The sequence below is a fragment of the Anopheles coluzzii genome, chromosome 2 (assembly GCF_943734685.1).
Source record: "Anopheles coluzzii chromosome 2, AcolN3, whole genome shotgun sequence".
NCBI lineage: Eukaryota > Metazoa > Arthropoda > Insecta > Diptera > Culicidae > Anopheles > Anopheles coluzzii.
In genome coordinates this window covers 57686471-57708450 of record NC_064670.1, presented here as the reverse complement: position 1 = coordinate 57708450, position 21980 = coordinate 57686471, and the positions used below count along the sequence as shown (strand labels likewise).

Genomic DNA, 21980 nt, shown 5'->3' with positions numbered 1-21980 from the left:
ATTATCTATTGGTAAAGACCAAAGAGCAAAAAGATCGATGAGGTCAGCACCTAAAAGCATTAAACGTGTCGGGGAAACAGTAATTGTAGCTTCTTTGGTCTGATTGCCTACACTGGCTTTGCATACAAATTCCCCGTCTAGTGCCAAATTAGTGCCAGAAGCTGATCGTGCAACCACTGCTGGTGGTGATAATGTCGGACTGCCAATCTTTTTCCAAGCTTCACGATCAATGACTGTGATGTCAGATGCCGTATCAAGCTGCAGACGGACGGGCGTGCCATTCATTGCAATAGTGACATATCTGCGGCGTTTCTGAACACTATGCACGTTCACCGTAACTACTCTGGTCTGCGTTTTGCCTTGCTTTTTATATTTCGGCTTATTATACTTCTGGCGATTTGCTGTTTTGCAGAAACCCTCTTTGTGTCCCGTTCTGGAACAGATCGTACACTGGTGTGCTTGATATCTGCAGTCATGCACCCAGTGTGTACCTCCGCAGAGCCAACATGGTTTGCTGGGATTCGCTTTTGAGGCATTTGGGAACTTTTTCTGAGGGTAGGGCGTTTTCAGGTTCACTGCCATAACTCGATCATTTCCCGGTGTCTCGATCATCGCACTATCTTTTTTTAAATTTCCCAATCTACTGCATTCGGCGGCTAGCTGTTGCAACGTCATGCTATGGTCCTCTATTTTTGCCAGCAAGCGTGTTCGTATGTCTGCATCAGTCTCGTCCTTCATACCACAGACGAATAGCAAGCACTTGAAGTCCTCCTCGTTGAGCTTGCCGAGCTCGAATTCAACGGCCGCCTTGTTGATTCGACAGGCATAACTTAGATGGACTTCGTTCCGCTTCTTCACTAACTGCAGGCATCTGAATCGCTTACTCAGCAGCGATTCCTGGTAGTCGTAGAGGGTTGACAGCTTTTCCACCGTTTGCTCGAGCGAAAAATCGGACGGGCGGCTTGGCAGGATGAAACTCAAATAACGGTCATGCTCGGCAGCTCCCAGTTTCCGCAGCAATAACCGGACTTTCGCAGCATCGTCGATCCTAGCAGCATCTTTCTGGAACAAGTCTACGTAGCGTGAGTACCAGTTTTTGAACGTGATTCCCGTGTCCGTATCGAACCGGAACTCTGAAATATTTCGAGACAAGGAATCAATTATTTGTTCATGACTAAAACTGGTTGTTGCAGCGCCGTGACTTATAAGGCGTTGCTGCAAAAACTCATTCAGAATCTTCTGTTGCTGGGCCATTTGCTGTTGAAGCAAATTTAACGTTTTCAGCATCGGGTCATCATGCTGCTCCAGACGTTGCGCCTGCGATGGCGCGGGCGCCTGCGATGGCGCGGGCGCCTGCGATGGCGCGGGCGCTTGCAATGGCGCTGGAGTGAAAAACGATGGCGCTGGACCTGGTAGCGATGGCGGCGGCGCGAATGCAGTTCCTTCCCGGCGTCCACTATACTGCTCCTGGGTTGAGAAAACTCCTTGCAGCAGGCCGCTTGGATGCGCGGCTTGGACAGGAACGGGAACACGGCCTTGCGACAATCGTCGTTGATCGGCATCTCCAAAAAGGTCACCAGAGTTCACTTCGTCCGTCTCCATCCTTCGACGTTTCCGACGCGGTGAAGGTATTTTAACACACGCACATACGATACGCGATCACACAATACGAATAAACGAACACGTTAAAAGGTCCCGATCGACACACGAGATAAAATGCACACGTTAAAATTGGGTTATAAACACGCAAACTAGCGGTATATTATAAAACTTTATCCTCGTCGCCACTTTTACGTCCGTTAGTGATATATGCGACAATGGACAATACACACACGAACATAAATACAGGTATAAACTTAACGGATGCTTTATTGCTAAGTTGTGTACGCCGCGCTGCCCCGATGCGAAGTGTTCTCTGCTCTTCGCGCAGCAGCCGAACGATCCACCCCGACCGATCGCTCTCAGGCGCTCACGGCTCGTCAACTGCAGTAAGAGCGGCTTACTGCAGAGAGAGCACGCGAGCAGCTGGCTGCATTCTTTCATCTAACACTTTGTGTTCTTCACTCTCGCGCTGTGTGGTGATCGTTCGAAACTCATCGCCAGAACGAATGCAAATTTCATATGGGAAGGATTGGTGCCGGTAGATGCGAAAATTATTAAATGTGAATAGAAAAGTGGTTAAGTAAATCGTGAAAGATGTCAACGCAGGCGTAAATGCAGTATGTTTTGTTACATGATCTACGGGTAAGTGCATGCATAAGAAGAAGAATCTTCCAAATGATGTTTGTGTTCAAACAATCGTACTGCTTTCAATGTTTGTTTATTCTTCTGTTATTTTCCATCACACCTAGCTATTTCATTACCAAAGCTCTTGACCAGCTCAACATCATAACACTATTTTTCGAACACGTTAAACGATTGTCATCATCGTACATACAATTCGAATCGGTAAACTTTTTTCGATTAGGTAACACTAGGTTCTGAACGCGTAAAATCCCAACTTGCATCTGGAAAATGTATAATGGGTGACAAGATAGCCAACATACATTTTCCAGATTCGAGTTGGGATTTTACGCGTTCAAAACCTACACAGAAAACTTTTTTTACTGAACTTCAGTAAAATTTTACTGAATTTTTTTTAACTGAAGTTTCAGTAATCCTTTCAGTAAAAAGAATGTTTACTGAATCATTCAGTAATGTCCGGTGCTCACCTAAATGACAGCTCGTTTACTGAAATCCCAGTAAAGTCATTCTCATATTACTGATTTTTCAGTAGTTGGTAGCGATTAAAAAATGACGAAATATTTCTTTTAAATTGAGCTTTTATTGATGCGCAGAGATTCCCAGTTCCTCAATTTATGTTCATACATGTTTTCTGTTGTTTTATACAGTTTTTATACTGTATTTTGCCGCCGCAAGGGTAGATGGTTCAGTAAGCGCTCACAGACACCACGCAATTTCAGCAAGCACAGTGGATTGTAGCAAATATTTTACACACCAACACGGCTGCCAATTGTGTGAAATAAATCCCGTAAGCCGAAATATCACCTGAAATTTCACCAGGGTGCCTGTAAGCGCCTACAAAATCAACTTTTTGCACATCACGAACAAGTGGCTACCGCATTGTTTTGTTTAGATGATCTGACTGACAGGTCGATTTGACAGAATGAATTGCTGCATTTTCAGTAATTTGTTTTACTGATATCCAGTGAAACGACTAATTTGACACTTATTTTACTGATTTTCAGTAATATGTGTATTACTGAAATGCATTCAGTAAATTGTTTTACTGAAAATCAGTAAAAAAATGACATTTATGCTGAAAATCAGTAAAATATTCTATTACTGAACCGTTTCAGTAAAAAACTTTACTGAAGCAGGATGAGAAAATTTGCTGTGTAGTGTTACCAAATCGAAAAGAGTTTACGGATTCAAATTGTATGTACAATGTTGACAATCGTTTAACGTGTTCGAAAGATAGTGTTACGAAGTTGAACTGGCTTGAGCAACCCTGTAAAACGACCTTTTGTATTGTCCCACCCAAGTAGCAGAGCCGAAGTTGTTGAGAGATTTTGCTGTGTGCCAAAGCGAGAGGCCCTGTCTTCTCTCTCTAGATTTTGGACGGCAAACCGCCGTCCATGTAGAGGTGTGTGCGTGTGACGAAAAATTATGGATGAAATACGGGGGAAGCGGGGTTTGAAGTGTTTCGTTCGTCACACACACATGCATTTACCAGCGGATATCGCTGGACCGAGTCTACCCATCTCTCTCGATCCACCATGATTTTTCTGCTATCGCGCTCATCCGGGTGTTAGGCATCCTCAGTCTGTCCAGAACTTTCCCTGTGGAAGGATGTGTTGGAGTGAGGTGCGATTTATTGTGCGACGTACTTTGTTCATTTACGTTTTGTGTCGTGTTCCTTCTTCCTCAGTTATGGAATAATTTATCCTAGCAAATTGTTGAGGTAAGTTTCTTCCTGTGTGCTTGTGCAGCTACATTCAACTAACCCTTGGCGTCTAAAAAGTTACAGATGTGTGCGCTATTTATCAACGACTACCTGTTGGCGTCGTCAACAATCTTCAAAGGAGCGACGGAAAGAAAACGTTTTCCAGTATTAAAATATTAAAGTAAGTTTTGATCTAATCCTCTGCGCTAAACTCTCCATAGTAATACATACTACATACATTCCTTATTGCTTCATTGAGCCCCCGGTGAGGACGTCATTACTCAACAGAAGCCGGTTCAACACGCGCAGCTCCTGTTCATGACGTCATCACTAAACTCAAGCCAGCTGAACACGCGCAGCACGGATGGTACCCCGAGCGCAGTAGGAGGAAGGAAGAACAAGAGGAGGAAGAACGGTAAATTTGGAAGGGGGTAAGTGTTCTGCCGTCTACACAGCGGGAGTATGCCAAAACACATGTGGGAAGGGAGAGGGATATTATTCAATAAACAGCATGCGAATGTGTACATAAAGCAAATGTAAATAGCCTCATCATTTCTATAAGCAATCCGAAAAAGGGGGTGGAGCAAACACATTGGTATACGTGAGCGGCTGAAGAGACCAGAACGTTTAGATGTGTGCGTGACGGATGGTTCGGGCGCCTGTGGCGAAGCTCTCGACAAGACTGCAAACGAGACCTTCGTGGTGAGCTTTGTAGAGAACTCAGATTACAAAGGCCGCCGTCGGTTTTTGCGTCCTTGGGGATAGACGAACCTTTCTTGTAGTTTTTTTTTACTTTGCTTTACTGCCCGCTAGGCAAAGAGTAACTCATTTTGATGCCTCTCGCTACCCCTGGCCTTAGTTTCAAAGGAATCATGCGACACACTCGCACTCCACTACCCCATCCCATGGAAAAACGCTCCCACCATCGAGGTGTTGACCAAAATTTCGCTGTGTGCATGAGACACACACTCGCACTCTTCCAGCCCTCCATAGCCGATCGCTCCCACCGTTGCGAAAATGGGAGAATTTTTACTCTTAGCGTGAGACCCTGAAGCGCAAGAGATGACACTATGTGTAAAGACGATCATAATTCGATACGGTCAAAATACGTCTATTGTCGTTTCATTTATCTTTTAATGATGTTTTCACTTCATCAAAATTTTAAACATTAACAATTAGGCTGATAACAATAATTGAAATGTAAATCAGAATAAATTAAATTCATTTGAAGTAAAATAAATACCATTATACTCTATTTTGACCAAATGATCAACACTTGTACATAGTGCCATTTACTTTGTGTTCTTCACTCTCGCGCTGTGTTGTGATCGTTCGAAACTCATTGCCAGAACGAATGCAAATTTCATTTGGGAAGGATCGGTGCCGGAAGATGCAGTAAAAATTATAAAATGTTTATAGAAAAGTGGTTAAGTAAATCGTGAAAGATGTCAACACAGGCATAAATGCAGTTTGTTTTGTTACTTGATCTACGGGTAAGTGTATGCATAAAAGAAGAGTCTTCCAAATGATGTTTGTGTTCTAACAATCGTATTGCTTTTAATGTTTGTTTATTCTTCTATTATTTGCCATCACACCTAGCTATTTCATTACCAAAGCACCTGATAACCGATCAAAGAAGGTGAATCGGGCTTACAGAGTCGCCGTTTAACTTCAAATATCTTCGTGATCGGTAAGTTTTAAATAGTCCTAGTTATGTTCACCATTCTAATGCTAGATATATCTTTCATTCCTCAGGAAAACGCATCAAACAACAAGTGTTTTTCTTCCAATAGCACGCGCCATCGATTTGATTGCCAGTACGCGCCATCAAGAATTTATATTTTGCCAAACAGTACTGTGAATAAAAAACTGCACACTTACTGTCGGAATTTCCTGGAATTTTTTGATCGGTCTACGCTCGCGGGAATGGTGGGTTCGTTGAGGTGAAGGAAAGAAAGGGTGGGAGCGAGGATTAACCAAAAACGCGGCATTGAGAATGAGGGGAGGTGCGCTCAGCGCTCACGCTGGGACACTCACGATGCTTGAAACCCACTTGGCAAAGAGTAACTCATTTTGATGCCTCTCGCTACCCCTGGCCTTAGTTTCAAAGGAATCATGCGACACACTCGCACTCCACTACCCCATCCCATGGAAAAACGCTCCCACCATCGAGGTGTTGACCAAAATTTCGCTATGTGCATGAGACACACACTCGCACTCCTCCAGCCCTCCACAGCTGAACGCTCCCACCGTTGCGAATTTGCGAGAATTTTTGCTCTGAGCGTGAGACCCTGAAGCGCCAGAGATGACACTATGTGTAAAGATGATCATAATTCGATATGGTCAAAATGCGTCGTTTATCGTTTCATTGATCTGGTAATGATGTTTTCACTTCATCAAAATTTTAAACATTAACAACTAGGCAGATAACAATAATTGAAATGTAAATCAGAATAAATTAAATTCATTTGAAGTAAAATGAATTCCATTATACTCTATTTTGACCAAATGATCAACTCTTGTACATAGTGCCATTTACTTTGTGTTCTTCACTCTCGCGCTGTGTTGTGATCGTTCGAAACTCATTGCCAGAACGAATGCAAATTTCATTTGGGAAGGATCGGTGCCGGAAGATGCAGTGAAAATTATAAAATGTTTATAGAAAAGTGGTTAAGTAAATCGTGAAAGATGTCAACGCAGGCGTAAATGCAGTTTGTTTTGTTACTTGATCTACGGGTAAGTGTATGCATAAAAGAAGAGTCTTCCAAATGATGTTTGTGTTCTAACAATCGTACTGCTTTTAATGTTTGTTTATTCTTCTATTATTTTCCATCATACCTAGCTATTTCATTGCCAAAGCTCCTGATAACAGATCAAAGCAGATGGATCGGGTATAAAGAGTCGCCATTTAACATTAAATATCTTCTTGATCGGTAAGTTTTAAACAGTACTAGTTTTGTTCACCATTCTAATGCTCGATTAATCTTTCATTCCTCAGGCAAACTCATCAAACACCAAGTGTTTCTCTTCCAACAGCACGCGCTATCGGTGGAGCAAGCAGCCAACGATTTGATCGCCAGTACGCGCCATCAAGAATTTATATTTTGCCAAACAGTACTGTGAATAAAAAACTGCACACTTACTGTCGGAATTTCCTGGAATGTTTTGATCGGTCTGCGCTCGCGGGAATGGTGGGTTCGTTGAGGTGAAGGAAAGAAAGGGTGGGAGCGAGGATTAACCAAAAACGCGGCATTGAGAATGAGGGGAGGTGCGCTCAGCGCTCACGCTGGGACACTCACGATGCTTGAAATAAAATGTTAACAAGCATCGATTTCAAGCATGCACGTCGTGCGACATTTTGCCAAGCGGGTCATTCGCAACCCTCGCAATGTTTGACGGGATGTCTCACACTACCCCCCCCAGGACAATCGCATGGCAATCGGATTGAACGCGCAACATTTTCCATACAATCCGCAGTTTTGCGTTTTCTTCGCGCCAACTTTGCCTGTATTTTTAATGAGCCAAGAGATTTTACCCCCTCCTACACGCATTCCCCCAGGACAATCGCATGGCAATCGGATTGAACGCGCAACATTTTCCATACAATCCGCAGTGTTGCGTTTGCTTCGCGCCAACTTTGCCTGTATTTTCAATGAGCCAAGCGATTTTACCCCCTCCTACACGCATTGTATCCTACAGCACGCTTGTCGCGGCAACGTTCACCACATACACACACACATCTCCACACTCAGGGTACGACATCTTCTCTGTTGCTGTTCTGGACACGGAAAAATTTGTGTTTCTACACTTATTGTTCAAAAAAGTAGTAGCTCCTAGGATCTGAATTTACAAACAAATATCAAAATATTATGTTATGTTAATGATATTGCACTGAATTTAATTGCACTACATTAAGTTTTGACATATCTTTCGTAAAAGTTCATCAGAGTATGAAAATGTCGATACAATTTGTCATGAATAACTTAAATTTCAAGATTTTCGCGCATAAAATTATGACGCACGCTGTGTGTGTGCGGCGGCGTAATTCGCTTCTCGTATAGCCGTCTCGCTTCTTCTTGTGTGTGCTTTACCGTTGCTCATCGCTTCAAGAACATTGCTGCTCACACACACGTCAGTCTGTGGCAAACAATTGGAGGGGGAGGATGTGTCGGTTTGCTCCAGAAATCGTGCGTGATTTTGGTGTTCTGGATTTGTTTCCATGCCTGTTTGTTTTGGTGAATTTGAAAAGGTAAGAATCGTCAACCGATGTAAAAGTGTGAGAGTAAGATGATGCTGATGGTGACTGATGCTTTTCTTTGTTTCTTTTCCTGCTTTCATCCACTGATGGCGTCGAGCATCGCCGAGGATGTGATCGAATCCGGAATATTCTAAACGAGGAGCTTCATTCCGGATTTTGTTTGCAATAAGGTAAGTTATGATAACACACAAAGCATACCAAAAAAGAGTGAGTAATCTTATTCTTAACTTTCATTTCTTCAACAGCGCTGAACTCATCCTCCAGCTTACAACGAACGGTCAACGGATGAGGAAGGAGAGGAGGGACGGCAAAGGTACACGCACAAACGTGCACACATCAGCCTTGTCGGAGAACGAGAACACGGGAGGGGGAGACCGGCAACGTATAGAACCTTTACGCTCCCTCGTACGTTCGTGCGTGCGTGCACGCGCGCGTCTATGTGTGTGTATGTGTGTGCATGCCTGCGTGGCTGTGTGTGTTTTTGCCGCTTCGCATAACGAGAACCTACGGGATCACCTTGCAAAAAACACCAAGAAAGGGGGAGGGGTAGGTGTATGTGTGTGTATGTGTGCTTGCATGCGTGCGTGGCTGTGTATGTGTGTGTATGTGTGCTTGCATGCGTGCATGGCTGTGTATGTGTGTGTATGTGTGCTTGCATGCGTGCGTGGCTGTGTATGTGTGTGTATGTGTGCTTGCATGCGTGCATGGCTGTGTATGTGTGTGTATGTGTGCTTGCATGCGTGCGTGGCTGTGTATGTGTGTGTATGTGTGCTTGCATGCGTGCATGGCTGTGTATGTGTGTGTATGTGTGCTTGCATGCGTGCGTGGCTGTGTATGTGTGTGTATGTGTGCTTGCATGCGTGCATGGCTGTGTATGTGTGTGTATGTGTGCTTGCATGCGTGCATGGCTGTGTATGTGTGTGTATGTGTGCTTGCATGCGTGCGTGGCTGTGTATGTGTGTGTATGTGTGCTTTTGCTGTTTGGCGATCTCCTACGGAATCACCTTGCGAAAACACGTGGGGGGGGGGGGAGGAGTGAGGTGTGTGTGTGCTTGCCTGCGTGCTTTGTGTGTGTGTTTTTGCGTTCACGTTCTACGGGATCACTTTGCGAAAAACACCAAGGGGAGGAGGAGGAGGTGTGTGTGTGTGTGTGTGTGTATGTTTTTTTTTTCTTTGCCGATTCGCACTCTCTCGCGGATCTAGTTGTGTGCGTTAGTTTTTTTTTTAGTTTCTTCGAAAAATACCTGGGGGAGGATGTGTGTATGAAAGAATGTACTTCAGAAAAGAAAGTGAAAAATAAAAAACGAATATGAAATATGTTAAACGAAGTTTTAAGTGTGTCTGAACTCATTGCAATCCGAAAGAAAGGGAGGGGGCCCTTCTGACAGAAATCGCGCGACATGTAGGCTTAAACTCGTAGCTTAAACAAAGCTTATTGGCATTCAAAAGTTTAAGCCACGCTGAGTGCCCGCTCACGAGAGGCTTGATCGTTTAAGCTACCGCTATGCATTTAAGCTACGCACTCACCGGCTGTGAGTGCTTTCGCTCACTATTCTCCCCTCTCACCCTTTCTTTCCTCCTTTCTGATCCACAATTGCCCGTTGCTTCGAGCCGTTACGAACTGGATATCTGGATCCTATAACAATATACAGTTTATAAACTCAAAAAGAAAAAAAAACAGCAGCAATCATCACACTTTAAACAACTTACCTGCTAATTTAAATCAATTTAACGCCTTTACGCTTGCGCACACTGACACTATAAGTCAATTAAATAAATATTGGTTAACTGCACTTATATGCTCGGTAAGCACAAGCAAATTAAACTGTACTTTATTGAAATAATATTAGTTAAACAGCATAAATCACTCCAGAATTTCACCGAACCAAACCAAGCCAATTTTTGTCAACACTGATATCTGTCAAACGAGGGAGGCGAACCGCAGATGAAGAAAACAACTTTTATCACTATGGGACAGCTTCAATACTTGTCCAAATTTTTAGAATAGTTTTATGTACAACTTTCAATTGCCAGGAAAAAAAGATATAAAACACAACACACATTTAAAGAATCATTATTACTCTTAAACTAGTTGTAAATTATTGTGTGTTGTATTAAATATCATTAAATTATGCTTATCTGTTTTATTTCTGTTTTGACAAATAGAACTATGATTCGCCCATAGTTTCTTTCGCTCTCTCATCAAATTGAAAATTTTACCAACACCGCAAATGTGGAAGCATTGCGGCATGAAGTAGGTTGGTAAGGCATGGCGGAGTGAGAGCGAGGATCTCACACACAGATGTAACAATAACCCATCATCGCAATGACGGGAGCAATCGGTCATGGGGGGTTGGTGGAGTGCAAGTGTGTCTCTCAAGCTCAGAGCCGATTTTTGCTTAACACCTCAACGATGGGAGCGTTCAGGGGTGGAGACGTATGGAAGTGTGCGAGTGTGTCGCATGATTGCTCGCAAGTGTAGAGCGGGGGTAGCGAGAGGCAGAGTGTACAGGCGATTTCTGCCAAGAGGGGGGCTCTTAAAATGTAGTACACATGTATGCAACATGTATCGTGTCGCCGCGACGGTGTATCTCGCTCAATCCGTTAAGCCTGAAAAGTGCTTCTATCGGATCGTCTAATCGGGCGCCATTTAATCAATCCGTTAGCAAAAAGTCGCATGGATTTTGGTACCGGGGTTGTATCCTAAAGCACGCCTGTCGCGTCAACGTTCACCACATACACACAAACATCTCCACACTCAGGGTACGACATCTTCCCTGTTGCTGTTCTGGACTCAGACAAAATTTGTGTTTCTACACTTATTGTTCAAAAAAGTAGTAGCTCTTAGGATCTGAATTTACAAACAAATATCAAAATGTTATGTTCTGCTAATGATATTGCACTAAATTTAATTGCACTACATGAAGTTTTGACATATCTTTCGTAAAAGTTCGTCAGAGTATGAAAATGTCGATTCAATTTGTCATGAATAACTTGAATTTTAAGATTTTCGCGCATAAAATTATGACGCGCGCTGTCTGCGCGGCGGCGTAAGTCGCTACTCGTATAGCCGTCTCGCTTCTTCTTGTGTGTGCTTTACCGTTGCTCACCGCTTCAAGAACATTGCTGCTCACACACACGTCAGTCTGTGGCAAACAATTGGAGGGGGAGGATGTGTCGGTTTGCTCCAGAAATCGTGTGTGATTTTGGTGTTCTGGATTTGGTTCCATCGCTGTTTGTTTTGGTGAATTTGAAAAGGTAAGAATCATCAACCGATGTAGAAGTGTGAGAGTAAGATGATGCTGATGGTGACTGATGCTTTTCTTTGTTTTTTTTTCGGCTTTTATCCACTGATGGCGTCGAGCATCGCCGAGGATGTGATCGAATGCGGAATATTCTAAACGAAGAGCTTCATTCCGGATTTTGTTTGCAATAAGGTAAGTTATGATAACACACAAAGCATACCAAAAAAGAGTGAGTAATCTTATTCTTAACTTTCATTTCTTCAACAGCGCTGAACTCATCCTCCAGCTTACAACGAACGGTCAACGGATGAGGAAGGAGAGGAGGGACGGCAAAGGTACACGCACAAACGTGCACACCTCAGCCTTGTCGGAGAACGAGAACACGGGAGGGGGAGACCGGCAACGTAGGTTCTATACGTTCTTCATTTACGCTCCCTCGTGCGTTCGTGCGTGCGTGCACGCGCGCGTCTTTGTCTTTGTATGTGTGTGCATGCCTGCGTGCGTGGCTGTGTGTGTTTTTGCCGCTTCGCTTAACGAGATCCTACGGGATCACCTTGCGAAAAACACCAAGAGAGGGGGAGGGGTAGGTGTATGTGTCTGTGTGTGTGTATGTGTGCTTGCGTGGTTGTGTGTGTGTTTTTTTGCTGTTTCGTGATCTCCTACGGAATCACCTTGCGAAAACACGAGGGGGGTGGGGGGGGGAGGAGTGGGGTGTGTGTTTGTGTGCTTGCCTGCGTGCGTGCGTGGCTTTGTGTGTGTGTTTTTGCGTTCGCGTTCTCCTACGGAATCACCTTGTGAAAAACACCATGGGATGGAGGAGATGTGTGTGTGTGTGTGTTGAGCCGGTCTCGTAGTACAGTCGTCAACTCGTACGACTTAACAACATGCCCGTCATGGGTTCAATCCTCAAATAGACCGCGCCGCTATACGTAGGACTGACTATCCTGCTATGGGGGGGAATCAATTAGTCTCTGATAGCCAAAACCCACAAGTGGGTACAGGCAGGCCTTGACCGACATCGGTTGTTGAGCCAAAGAAGAAGATATATATATATATATATATATATATATATATATATATATATATATATATATATATATATATATATATATATATATATATATATATATATATATATATATATATATATATATATATATATATATATATATATATATATATATATATATATATAAAGATATATAGATAAAGATATGAAATCCAACACCAACAGCAAAAAAAATCTAAATTCAAAACTTTACCATCCTTGAATCGTAGATATAAACGTCTTTAAATGCTTGACAGTTGTATCTCATGATTCTCATTCTCTCATGAGCGTCGAACGGATTTCGTCGTTCGAAGCCGGTACTCGCCCCGTTTGTCTGAGTCCAGAACAGCAACAGAGAAGATGTCGTACCCTGAGTGTGGAGATGTGTGTGTGTGTGTGTGTGTGTGTGTGTGTATGTGGTGAACGTTGCCGCGACAAGCATGCTGTAGGATACAATGCGTGTAGGAGGGGGTAAAATCGCTTGGCTCATTGAAAATACACGCAAAGTTGGCGCGAAGAAAACGCAACACTGCGGATTATACGGAAAATGTTGCGCGTTCAATCCGATTGCCATGCGATTGTCCTGGGGGAACTCTAACCCTGAACCAACCGAAGAAACGAATCTTGAGATTCGTATGGTGAGTGCTACCGTAATGATAACGCCTACTAATTTTCCTTTGTTTACGTGTTACAGCTACAAGCGATTGTCGCGTATCATTGCATACTGCATTCACTGCGCACGTAACACTAAGGAAAGGTCACGCACTCAACGAACAGCAGCACACCACCACGCACCTTTAATCATCACTACCGAGCGCATGAAAACTGCAAACACTGTGCTACACCATACAGCGCAGCTGGATGCATTTTCAATGGATCCTGGGCAGCCCGAAAAAGGCAACGTGGTGACGAAACAAACACCCTGGCGAACACTATCTTCACTCCTAGACCCTCTAGGAATCATTTGAGTAGGAGAAATATTACGGCATACTCAACAGCCCTACCATGCAAAGCATCCTGTCCTGCTAAAATGCAGTCGTTTACGCACATGATCGACAAGTGCCGTTTCACGGAGCTTCATCAGCAAGAAGGAAGATCATTGCTCTCGATGGTACGGGATGAACATTGGCCGTTAGATGGTAGGTTAATTTTGTATTGGTCAGATGAGATAATTTTTTGTCGGTGCACACGACAGCAACCGACAGTTTAACAACTACAACTTTTATCACTACCACGATTGGCTGCGCGACGCGGTTTACCAGCACACAACGCGAGTGCTGCAAGCGAGCTTCATGAGCTAGTAACTATCTGTTCCGCGGCGAACAACTATACTTATTCGTTACAGATTGCAACCGAATTTGCACTTGGCACTTTCCTCTACCCACATCACCACCCTCTTGCGGATTGTGGAAGGCAGCAGCGAAGACCGTCAAGCGATAACCACCTACACTGCAGCTTTCACCTGCACTACCGGTCTAAACTTAATCGAGGCAACGACGCGTTCGCGTCCTCTTCTATCGATGCCTGATGACCCTATCGATTAGTCGTCACTTACCCCAGCGTATTTCCTAGTCGGCACATAGGTTCAGCATTTTTCGACGGCTTGCCTACAAGAAGTACAACGCGTTTATTCTATGGCGATGATGAACAACAGCTTAGCTTACCTGGCAGACAGATTATCCCGGAGATCGGTTTGCTCCTTCGCAACACCACATGGCATACGCACACCAAAGACGATAAGTTGGTAACATGCCCCCTCATAAGAATTTGTATCTTACCTGCATCTGAACGTGAAGGCACATACTTTCGTTATCTTTATTTGTTATTGTTTTGATTATTGACTTGCGTCAAGGGGGGGAGGATGTTCAGGCTTAGGCACGGAAGCCCTGACAGTTGATTCGTGTTTAACGAAACACGAAGATCATTCGTTGAGTTCGGAGCGTTCGGGCACGATCGATTAGTTTATAAGTATAAGTGAATTGCGTGAAATAAACTCTCTTCTAATTGTGCAATACAAGGAACAACACCCGGTAATTATAAAACGCTAGAAAAAGTTACACCGAAACGCGAAAGAACATTATCCGAAATCGTAAGTGTGGGATCCTAGAGTAAGAAAGAGAAAGAATGCGATGTATGATGGTTGAAGGCAGTCGGAGTTGAGCAGCAAATAAAGAAGGTTGTGTTCTGGTAACGAACGAGGTGGTGTGCGTGTGTGTGTACTCTGTACTGGTAGGATATCACATTGGCGATCCTGCCATGATAAAATTGAAGAAGGAGGGAAAAGTAGATTTTGCCAAGGACCGAGTGTAAAGGTATTATAAGAAAATTGCCGGAAAACAGAAACCTGAATCGGGTTCGGCCCATGATCGAAAAAAAAAGTTGTTGAAATGTTGTGTAGAAAGAGGTTGTAAGCGTTGAGTCGGGTACGGTCCATGGCCAACGTGGTAAAAGATATGAGAGATGAGCCGGGTTCGGCCCATGGCCAATATGAAGAAGTTTTATGCAAGAAACGCTGAGTCGGGTATGGCTCATGGCCAGCGTAGAAACAAAGTGTGGACACTGAGCTGGGTTCGTCCCATTGCCAGCGTCAAAAAAAAAAAAAAAAAAAAAAAGGCAGAAATTGAATCGGGTTCGGCCCATGGTCAGTGCAATCTAAAAAAAAAAAAAAAATGATAATAAAAAGCCGGGTTCGGCCCATGGCGGGAAAAAGAGAGAATAGAAAAGAACGGGTAAATTTGCCGTGGTCAACTGGTAGTGTTGCCAGATCAAAAACAAGATTTAGTTGAATTGTTGGTAGGTTTTGTGCACAAAGAAGAGGAAGAGACTCCTAAAGGATTAGCTGTGTGTGTGTGTGAGCGAGAGAGAGAGAGAGAAATGGGTTTGACGAGTCGATAAAGGAGTTACGTGTGTAGTGGTGAGTGTGGCGAAACGCGCGCTTGCAGAGCGTTACGGCGAACGGGTTGCCAGTATCGATGATCGTGTATGAATATCTGATCTCTTTTGTTGTGGGAGATGGATTGGTATATGTGAAATGAGAGTTTATGTTCTTTTCTTTTGGCGCGGATGAAGTGCAGAATTTGGTTTGACTATCATTCTTTGTTGGTTTATCGCTGGAAGCGGACGGAAAAATATTTGCGCAAAGAAAAGAAAAAGTGTCATATTTTGTAAAATCAAAATGAGTAAAGGCTGGGCAGTTAGCGATATATCACAAAGTGATGAACAGCCGGATGCAAAAGAGCAGGATGACATGCATTTTGCTGCTAGAAAAACTACCAACGAGTGGTTGTCAGGATCGTGGCCGTTAAGGCATTTCGATGAAACAGTGCCAACTAACAAACGCAAGGCGGAATGGATACGGTTTCGAGATCAGTTTAAGAGGATAGTGGCATGCAAAGCGCCTGTTGATTCAAAAACCCGTGTAACGGGTCTAAAGATTTTTGCAGGAAGCTATTTGTTGAGCATCATCGAAATGCAGCAGCGAAATTTGCCGTCCAAATCGGAGGATATATACAACGAAACTATCCGCGCACTTGACGATTATTTTAGTGATTTGTGCGACGCATCAAAAGAGAGGATGAAGTTCCGTGAGATGAAGATGAAAGTGCATGAACCATTTGCGGACTGGGTGCTGCGTCTTGAAAAGCAAGCGGTGTTATGCGAATTCGTGGGTGCGCAGCGTGAGGAGGAGATAATGCAGGCGGTGGTACGGCGATCGGTTCCAGAAATATCTGCTAAGCTTTACGAAATGGCAAACTTTTTCGGTAACAATTTAGAACGGGTAATTAGCCATGGAAAACATCTCGATTTCATTCGCACGGAAGAGGCGGAGAGGAAGCCGGAAGGAGAAGAAGGGAACTCCGCGCAGAGTCAGGATGATCGACGAGCGTTGATAAGACCGGTGAATGCTATCCTTTCGGCGAAAGTTCCGGCTAATCGATATAAGCCTTACGAGACAAAGTGGAGTAAAATGCGAGATACTGGATCTCGAGTACAGAAGAATGAGGAAAGGCGTGAAGGAATGCGACTCTGTACGAAGTGCGGACGTACGCACGGTTGGGGCCAATGCAAAGCATTTCGCGCGAAATGTTTCTCTTGCGGGAGAACCGGCCATTTTGCCGAATTTTGCTTTGCAGCAAAAAGGAACCATAATACAATGGGAATGAAACAAGAAGCCGAGCGTGTCAACCAGGTAGAAGTTGACGTTCCGGAGTGAAAAAAAAATGTTTCTTTTGTTTTGAAATAAATAAAGGAAATTAAAAGTTGCACTCTTTGTTAAATTTAAATCGTGTGCTGGTATACTTATTTTTTTTTCTGTTCTTTTCCTTATTTTTTTTATTTTTAGCTGATAACTGGCAAGGCAACGTCATCTGGGGTGATAAGTGATCCGCGTATCGTGAATTGTGTTATAGGATCGGTGGAGTTTAAATTCTTGGTGGATTCGGGGGCGACAGTGAATACGGTAACTAAGAAAGGTTGGGAGAGGATCAAGGAAGAATGTAGTACGGTAATTCAAGACATTACATTGCACCCAGAAGAAATTTTGAAAGGATATGCTACTCATCGACCGTTAGAAGTGATATGTTCATTTCGGGCTTATGTGGGGGTGAAGGATGCTGGACAGGACAGGCAATTGGCAAGTTTTTTGTAGTGAACGGTACAGAGATTTCACTTCTCGGTTTTCAAACGGCAAGTCAGTTAAAATTATTAAGGATAGGGCTAGGGCTGCTAAAGAAGGAGATAAATTGTGCCGAATTAGTTGGGAGAAAAACGAGCATCGACAACAGTGAATCGGGGCCAGGTGCGGCTGATCAGTGGGTCAAATTTCCGAAAATCGGTGGGGAGCCGGTAAAATTCCGAATAGACACATCAGTGATACCAAAGCGCATAATTAGATATAACGTCCCGATTGCGTTCGAGAAAGCAGTTAATGAAAGACTTGAAGATATGGAAAGAAGGCAGATTATAGAAAGGGCTGATAGGAGAGGTAGCACGATATCATTTGTATCACCAATGGTGCTAGTTCCGAAGGGTCAGAAGGATTTCAGAATGGTTATAGATTATCGGGAGGTGAACAAGGCAATAGTTCGTGAGCCCTATCCAATGCCGTCGCTTGAGAAAGTGTGGGCTGACATACCTCATAATGGAGGAAAATTATTTTTTACGAAACTAGACTTAAAGGATGCATATTTTCATATAGAACTTCACGAAGAGGTGCGCCATTTAACCACTTTTATGACGGCTAACGGTTTGATGCGATTCACGAGGTTGCCTTTTGGGTTGTCGTGTGCACCTGAGTTGTTTCAGAGTGTTATGGAGAAGTTATTTGCAGATTGTAAGAATTTAGTGGTATACATGGATGATGTTCTAGTTTATGGGCGATCTTTAGAGGAGTTAGAGAAATTAGTGAAGGAAGTAAAAAGAGTGATTGAGATAAATCACCTAACGATTAATGAAGAAAAATCGTTATATAATCAGGAGAAAGTTGATTTTTTGGGTTTCACAATCGACGGACGTGGTATTCTCCCCACCAAAGAGAAGATTTCAGACATATTAAAGTTCGATAGACCAAAAGACGTGTCCGAGGTGCGGAGTTTTTTGGGCATGATAACATTTATAAGCCCATTCATAAAAGGATTTTCGCATAAGACTAAACCCTTACGGGATTTGTTATCGAAAAAAGCAAAATTCGAATGGAAAAAAGAACAACAGGATGCGTTTGAGGAGCTAAAAATTGCAACAGAAAATGATTTGATTAAGAGAGGATATTTCGATGCAAAAGACAAAACCATTCTGTACACTGATGCGTCACCCTGGGGGTTAGGCGCTGTTTTAGCACAAGAAGGTTATTTAGACGGAGAAAGAAGGATTATAGCATGCGCATCGAAGAGTCTTACAGAGGTAGAAGGGAGATATCCACAACTTCATCGTGAGGCGTTGGCTATAGTATGGGCCATGGAAAGATTTGCATATTATTTAATTGGCAGAAAATTTACATTGCGGTCAGACAGTGAAGCCTTAATGTTTATGCTTAGAGGAAAACACCGCAAGGACATGGGTAAAAGGATAATGTCAAGAGCAGAGGGCTGGTTCCTGAGAATGGAGCATTTTTGTTACGAATTCGAACATGTAGCAGGAAAGGACAATATAGCTGACGCAGCCTCTAGAATTGGGGAAAAGCGAAATGATCCGCAATTCGGATGGGGAAAGGAACCGCATGAGCTATGTTTGGTAGAAACAGAGATTAACTATATTAGTGAAGGACTAGTAGCAATGACGTCACAGGAAGTGCAGAAGGAACAACTGAAGGATAGGGAGTTGCAAGAGGTTATGCTTTGGTTAGACAAAAAACAGAAATGGCCGACAGAAATTGTGAAGTTCCAACCATTTCAACGTGAAATGTACATCCAGGAGGGATCACTAATGAAGCAGGAAAAGTTAGTATTGCCTGAAAATCTGCGTAAGAGGGCTTTAAGTCTAGCGCATCGATGTCATCCAGGAATGTCAACAATGAAGAATATTTTGCGGCAAGGGTTATGGTGGCCCAATATGGATCGGGAGGTAGAATCTTTTGTAAAAAGTTGTCCGGAGTGCCAGGTTATTAAAGCAGATAGCCATCCACCTCCCATCACATTGACGGATCTCCCTAACAACCCGTGGGATTATGTATCCATAGATTTTGCTACTTTGTCGGACGTTTTGCATTGGAAAGCATTAGTGTTCACAGACAATTATTCCAGGTTTTTAGTTGCGGTTCCGATAGAGCGAGCTGACGGGGAGGCAGTGAAAGCAGTTCTAAAAAAAGTTTTTAACACTTACTATGTACCAAAAACTATAAAAGCGGACAATGGACCACCTTTTAATAGTGTGGAGCTACAAACTTGGTTGCAAGAGGTATGGGGTGTTAAGTTGATTCATTGTACACCGCTGAACCCAACAGAAAATGGTCTGGTTGAGAGAAATATGCAAGGCATAAACAAAATTGCAGCAATTGCAAAAATTAGAAAGCTTAATTGGAAAGAAGCTCTTGCCGATTATGTGGCAGCATATAATTCCTGGCCTCATCATGTGACGAAAATACCCCCGGCGGAACTTATGTTTGGTAGGGCGGTCAGGGGTTTATTGCCAAACATGAAGTTGAACTCAAGGCAGGCGCTGGATGATGAACTCAGGGATCGAGACAGAACAGCAAAGTTTGAGCGAAATGCAAGAGAGGATGAGAGGCGCCGAGCTAAAAATACAAGTATAAAAGTTGGTGATAAGGTACTTGTTATGCAGCAGAAAAGGGATAAGGCCGATACAGCCTATAAAAACAAATTTTATAAAGTAACTAAAATGGAAGGAATTGGAAGAGCGACAATAAGGGATATGGAAAATAGTAAGGAGTATCAGCGCAGTGTTAAGCATTTAAAGAAATTTGTGGACAGAAGTGATGACCAGGAGAGTGAGATAGGTATTGAGGAGGAGAATACATCGCTGGAAGTACCCGAAGGAATGGAACAGGTAGTAGAACGGAATTTATACCGAGAACTAGAAGTAGAGCGACCCGTGGGAAGGTCGATTCGGACGGCCGAAACGGATGGTAGGATTAGAGAAGCTAGGGAAATTAAGCGTCCATGGAGGTTTCGAGACGGAAGTATGTGAAGGGTGTAGGTTAAGTTTATATCATAATACATTTTGGGATGTGAAAACCTTTACATATTTTTTAGTAAAGGGAGAATGTGGGATCCTAGAGTAAGAAAGAGAAAGAATGCGATGTATGATGGTTGAAGGCAGTCGGAGTTGAGCAGCAAATAAAGAAGGTTGTGTTCTGGTAACGAACGAGGTGGTGTGCGTGTGTGTGTACTCTGTACTGGTAGGATATCACAGTAAGATTGATCATGATTTTATTCTGATTTACATTTCAACTATTGTTATCAGCCTAGTTGTTAACGTTTAAAATTTTGATGAAGTGAAAACATCATTACCAGATAAATGAAACGACAATCGACGCATTTTGACCATATCGAATTATGATCATCTTTACACATAGTGTCATCTCTTGCGCTTCAGGATCTCACGCTAAGAGTAAAAATTCTCCCATTTTCGCAACGGTGGGAGCGATCGGCTATGGAGGGCTGGAGGAGTGCGAGTGTGTGTCTCATGCACACAGCGAAATTTTGGTCAACACCTCGATGGTGGGAGCGTTTTTCCATGGGATGGGGTAGTGGAGTGCGAGTGTGTCGCATGATTCCTTTAAAACTAGGGCCAGGGGTAGCGAGAGGCATCAAAATGAGTTACTCTTTGCCAAGCGGGAAGTAAGGCTCAGCCCTCTACGTTACGCTAGCGTTACGCGTAACGCCTGTTAATCACAAACCCAAGCAACATTTTTGAACGTTTGTTTTAAAAGCCGTGGATGAGCAAATTAATAGATAATCATGTCTTATTATTGTTTACTTTTATATGATAATTAGAAAAACTTTGTTGATAATTAAAAAAGTTGTCACAACTTCAAGAATTATAATTTTAACAATCTTATAAATAAAAGATGTAAATAATAAAAAAAAGATTATTTATTTATTTACCCAGCTATTGATAAAGTAGTATAATGAAATACTTACAAGTATTTATTAACTTCATTAACCTCATTTTAAAAAGAGCCCTTGCATCTAAAGTAATTTTTATTCAAAATGGCCAGAAACATAGATTGAAAAGGTAATAGTTATATTTCATATATATAATTTAATTAAAAATATTTTAATATTTTATATTTTCTAATCATAGAAAATGTTACTCTAATTGAAAGCTTTTGGGATGTTCATGAGCTTCCTTCTTTCAGACTTTTTTTCATTAATCATAGTGCAACAATGAAAAATATTAAACCTGTTATTTAATTGTTATTTAAAAATTAAATCTCCTTGAAATCGGTTCATCTTACAGCAATTAACTTTTCTTTCATCTCAATTTAAAATATTTTTTATTCACATAATGTACACTGCCCAAGTGCCACAAATCCACTAAACGACCACTAAACGGCGTCTAAACGACTCAAGTTCTCTACCTAAACGGAATATAGAAAGACTTCGTTTAGCAGACGGCAAACGACTCATGCATTCTAAAAATAGCGAAAAAGCTGGTGGCGCTCTCTGTTGGTGGGATACCCCAACCAGTTGAGCTTCATCGCTTGGAGGAGAGCTTTCTCATTTCCTCTGTACTGTTGTATGGTTTCGCATTGAAGTTATGCATCGCTAGAACTAGAACGGCGATACAATTGTTTAAATACTAAACTCCATAGGAAACCACCAGCACTGAAGCAAGTGAGATTTGAGTAATGGTCGTTGGTGTTGATACCCACGTATCTGACCACACGACCATTCATATAGATTTTTGCTCAGAAAGTTAGAAGGCTATATAGGTCATGATAAGATGAAACTTGTCGAAACACATTGTAAGAAAAGGATGTCAATATAATGATGAGTTGTAATACGCCATCTATTGATCAAACCA

The 21980-nt window shown here is 42.7% G+C and overlaps 2 protein-coding genes and 1 long non-coding RNA gene across 5 annotated transcripts; all 3 read left to right on the top strand.

The window, feature by feature from the left end:
- The first annotated feature begins 2095 nt into the window (after positions 1-2095).
- LOC125906926 (uncharacterized) lies at positions 2096-12482 on the top strand. 3 transcript variants are annotated; one of them, XM_049608027.1, is made up of 5 exons: positions 2096-2244; positions 6789-6879; positions 6945-8374; positions 8450-11641; positions 11717-12482. In XM_049608027.1, the coding sequence occupies exon 4, from the start codon at positions 8490-8492 to the stop codon at positions 9405-9407; it is 918 nt and encodes a 305-aa protein (XP_049463984.1). In that variant the 5' UTR covers positions 2096-2244; positions 6789-6879; positions 6945-8374; positions 8450-8489; the 3' UTR covers positions 9408-11641; positions 11717-12482. The 3 variants fall into 3 exon arrangements, with proteins under 3 accessions (XP_049463984.1, XP_049463986.1, XP_049463985.1); XM_049608029.1 differs by lacking the exon at positions 2096-2244 and adding an exon at positions 5115-5439; XM_049608028.1 differs by lacking the exon at positions 2096-2244 and adding an exon at positions 6426-6682.
- A 178-nt stretch (positions 12483-12660) lies between these two features.
- On the top strand, positions 12661-14692 carry LOC125906935 (uncharacterized). The gene is made up of 2 exons (XR_007452263.1): positions 12661-13636; positions 13843-14692. It is a non-coding gene; the product is annotated as an uncharacterized LOC125906935 (long non-coding RNA).
- Positions 14693-15095: 403 nt separating this feature from the next.
- Positions 15096-20315, top strand: LOC120961128 (uncharacterized). The gene is made up of 2 exons (XM_049608018.1): positions 15096-16686; positions 16840-20315. The coding sequence occupies exons 1-2, from the start codon at positions 15673-15675 to the stop codon at positions 17143-17145; spliced, it is 1320 nt and encodes a 439-aa protein (XP_049463975.1). The 5' UTR covers positions 15096-15672; the 3' UTR covers positions 17146-20315.
- Positions 20316-21980: the final 1665 nt, after the last annotated feature.

Coding starts and splice junctions, on each gene's coding strand:
- LOC125906926 (XM_049608027.1), top strand. CDS start 8,490: ATGAGGAAGGAGAGGAGGGACGGCAAAGGTACACGCACAAACGTGCAC.
- LOC120961128 (XM_049608018.1), top strand. CDS start 15,673: ATGAGTAAAGGCTGGGCAGTTAGCGATATATCACAAAGTGATGAACAG. Junction 16,687..16,839: donor AAGCCGAGCGTGTCAACCAG/GTAGAAGTTGAC, acceptor TTTTATTTTTAG/CTGATAACTGGCAAGGCAAC.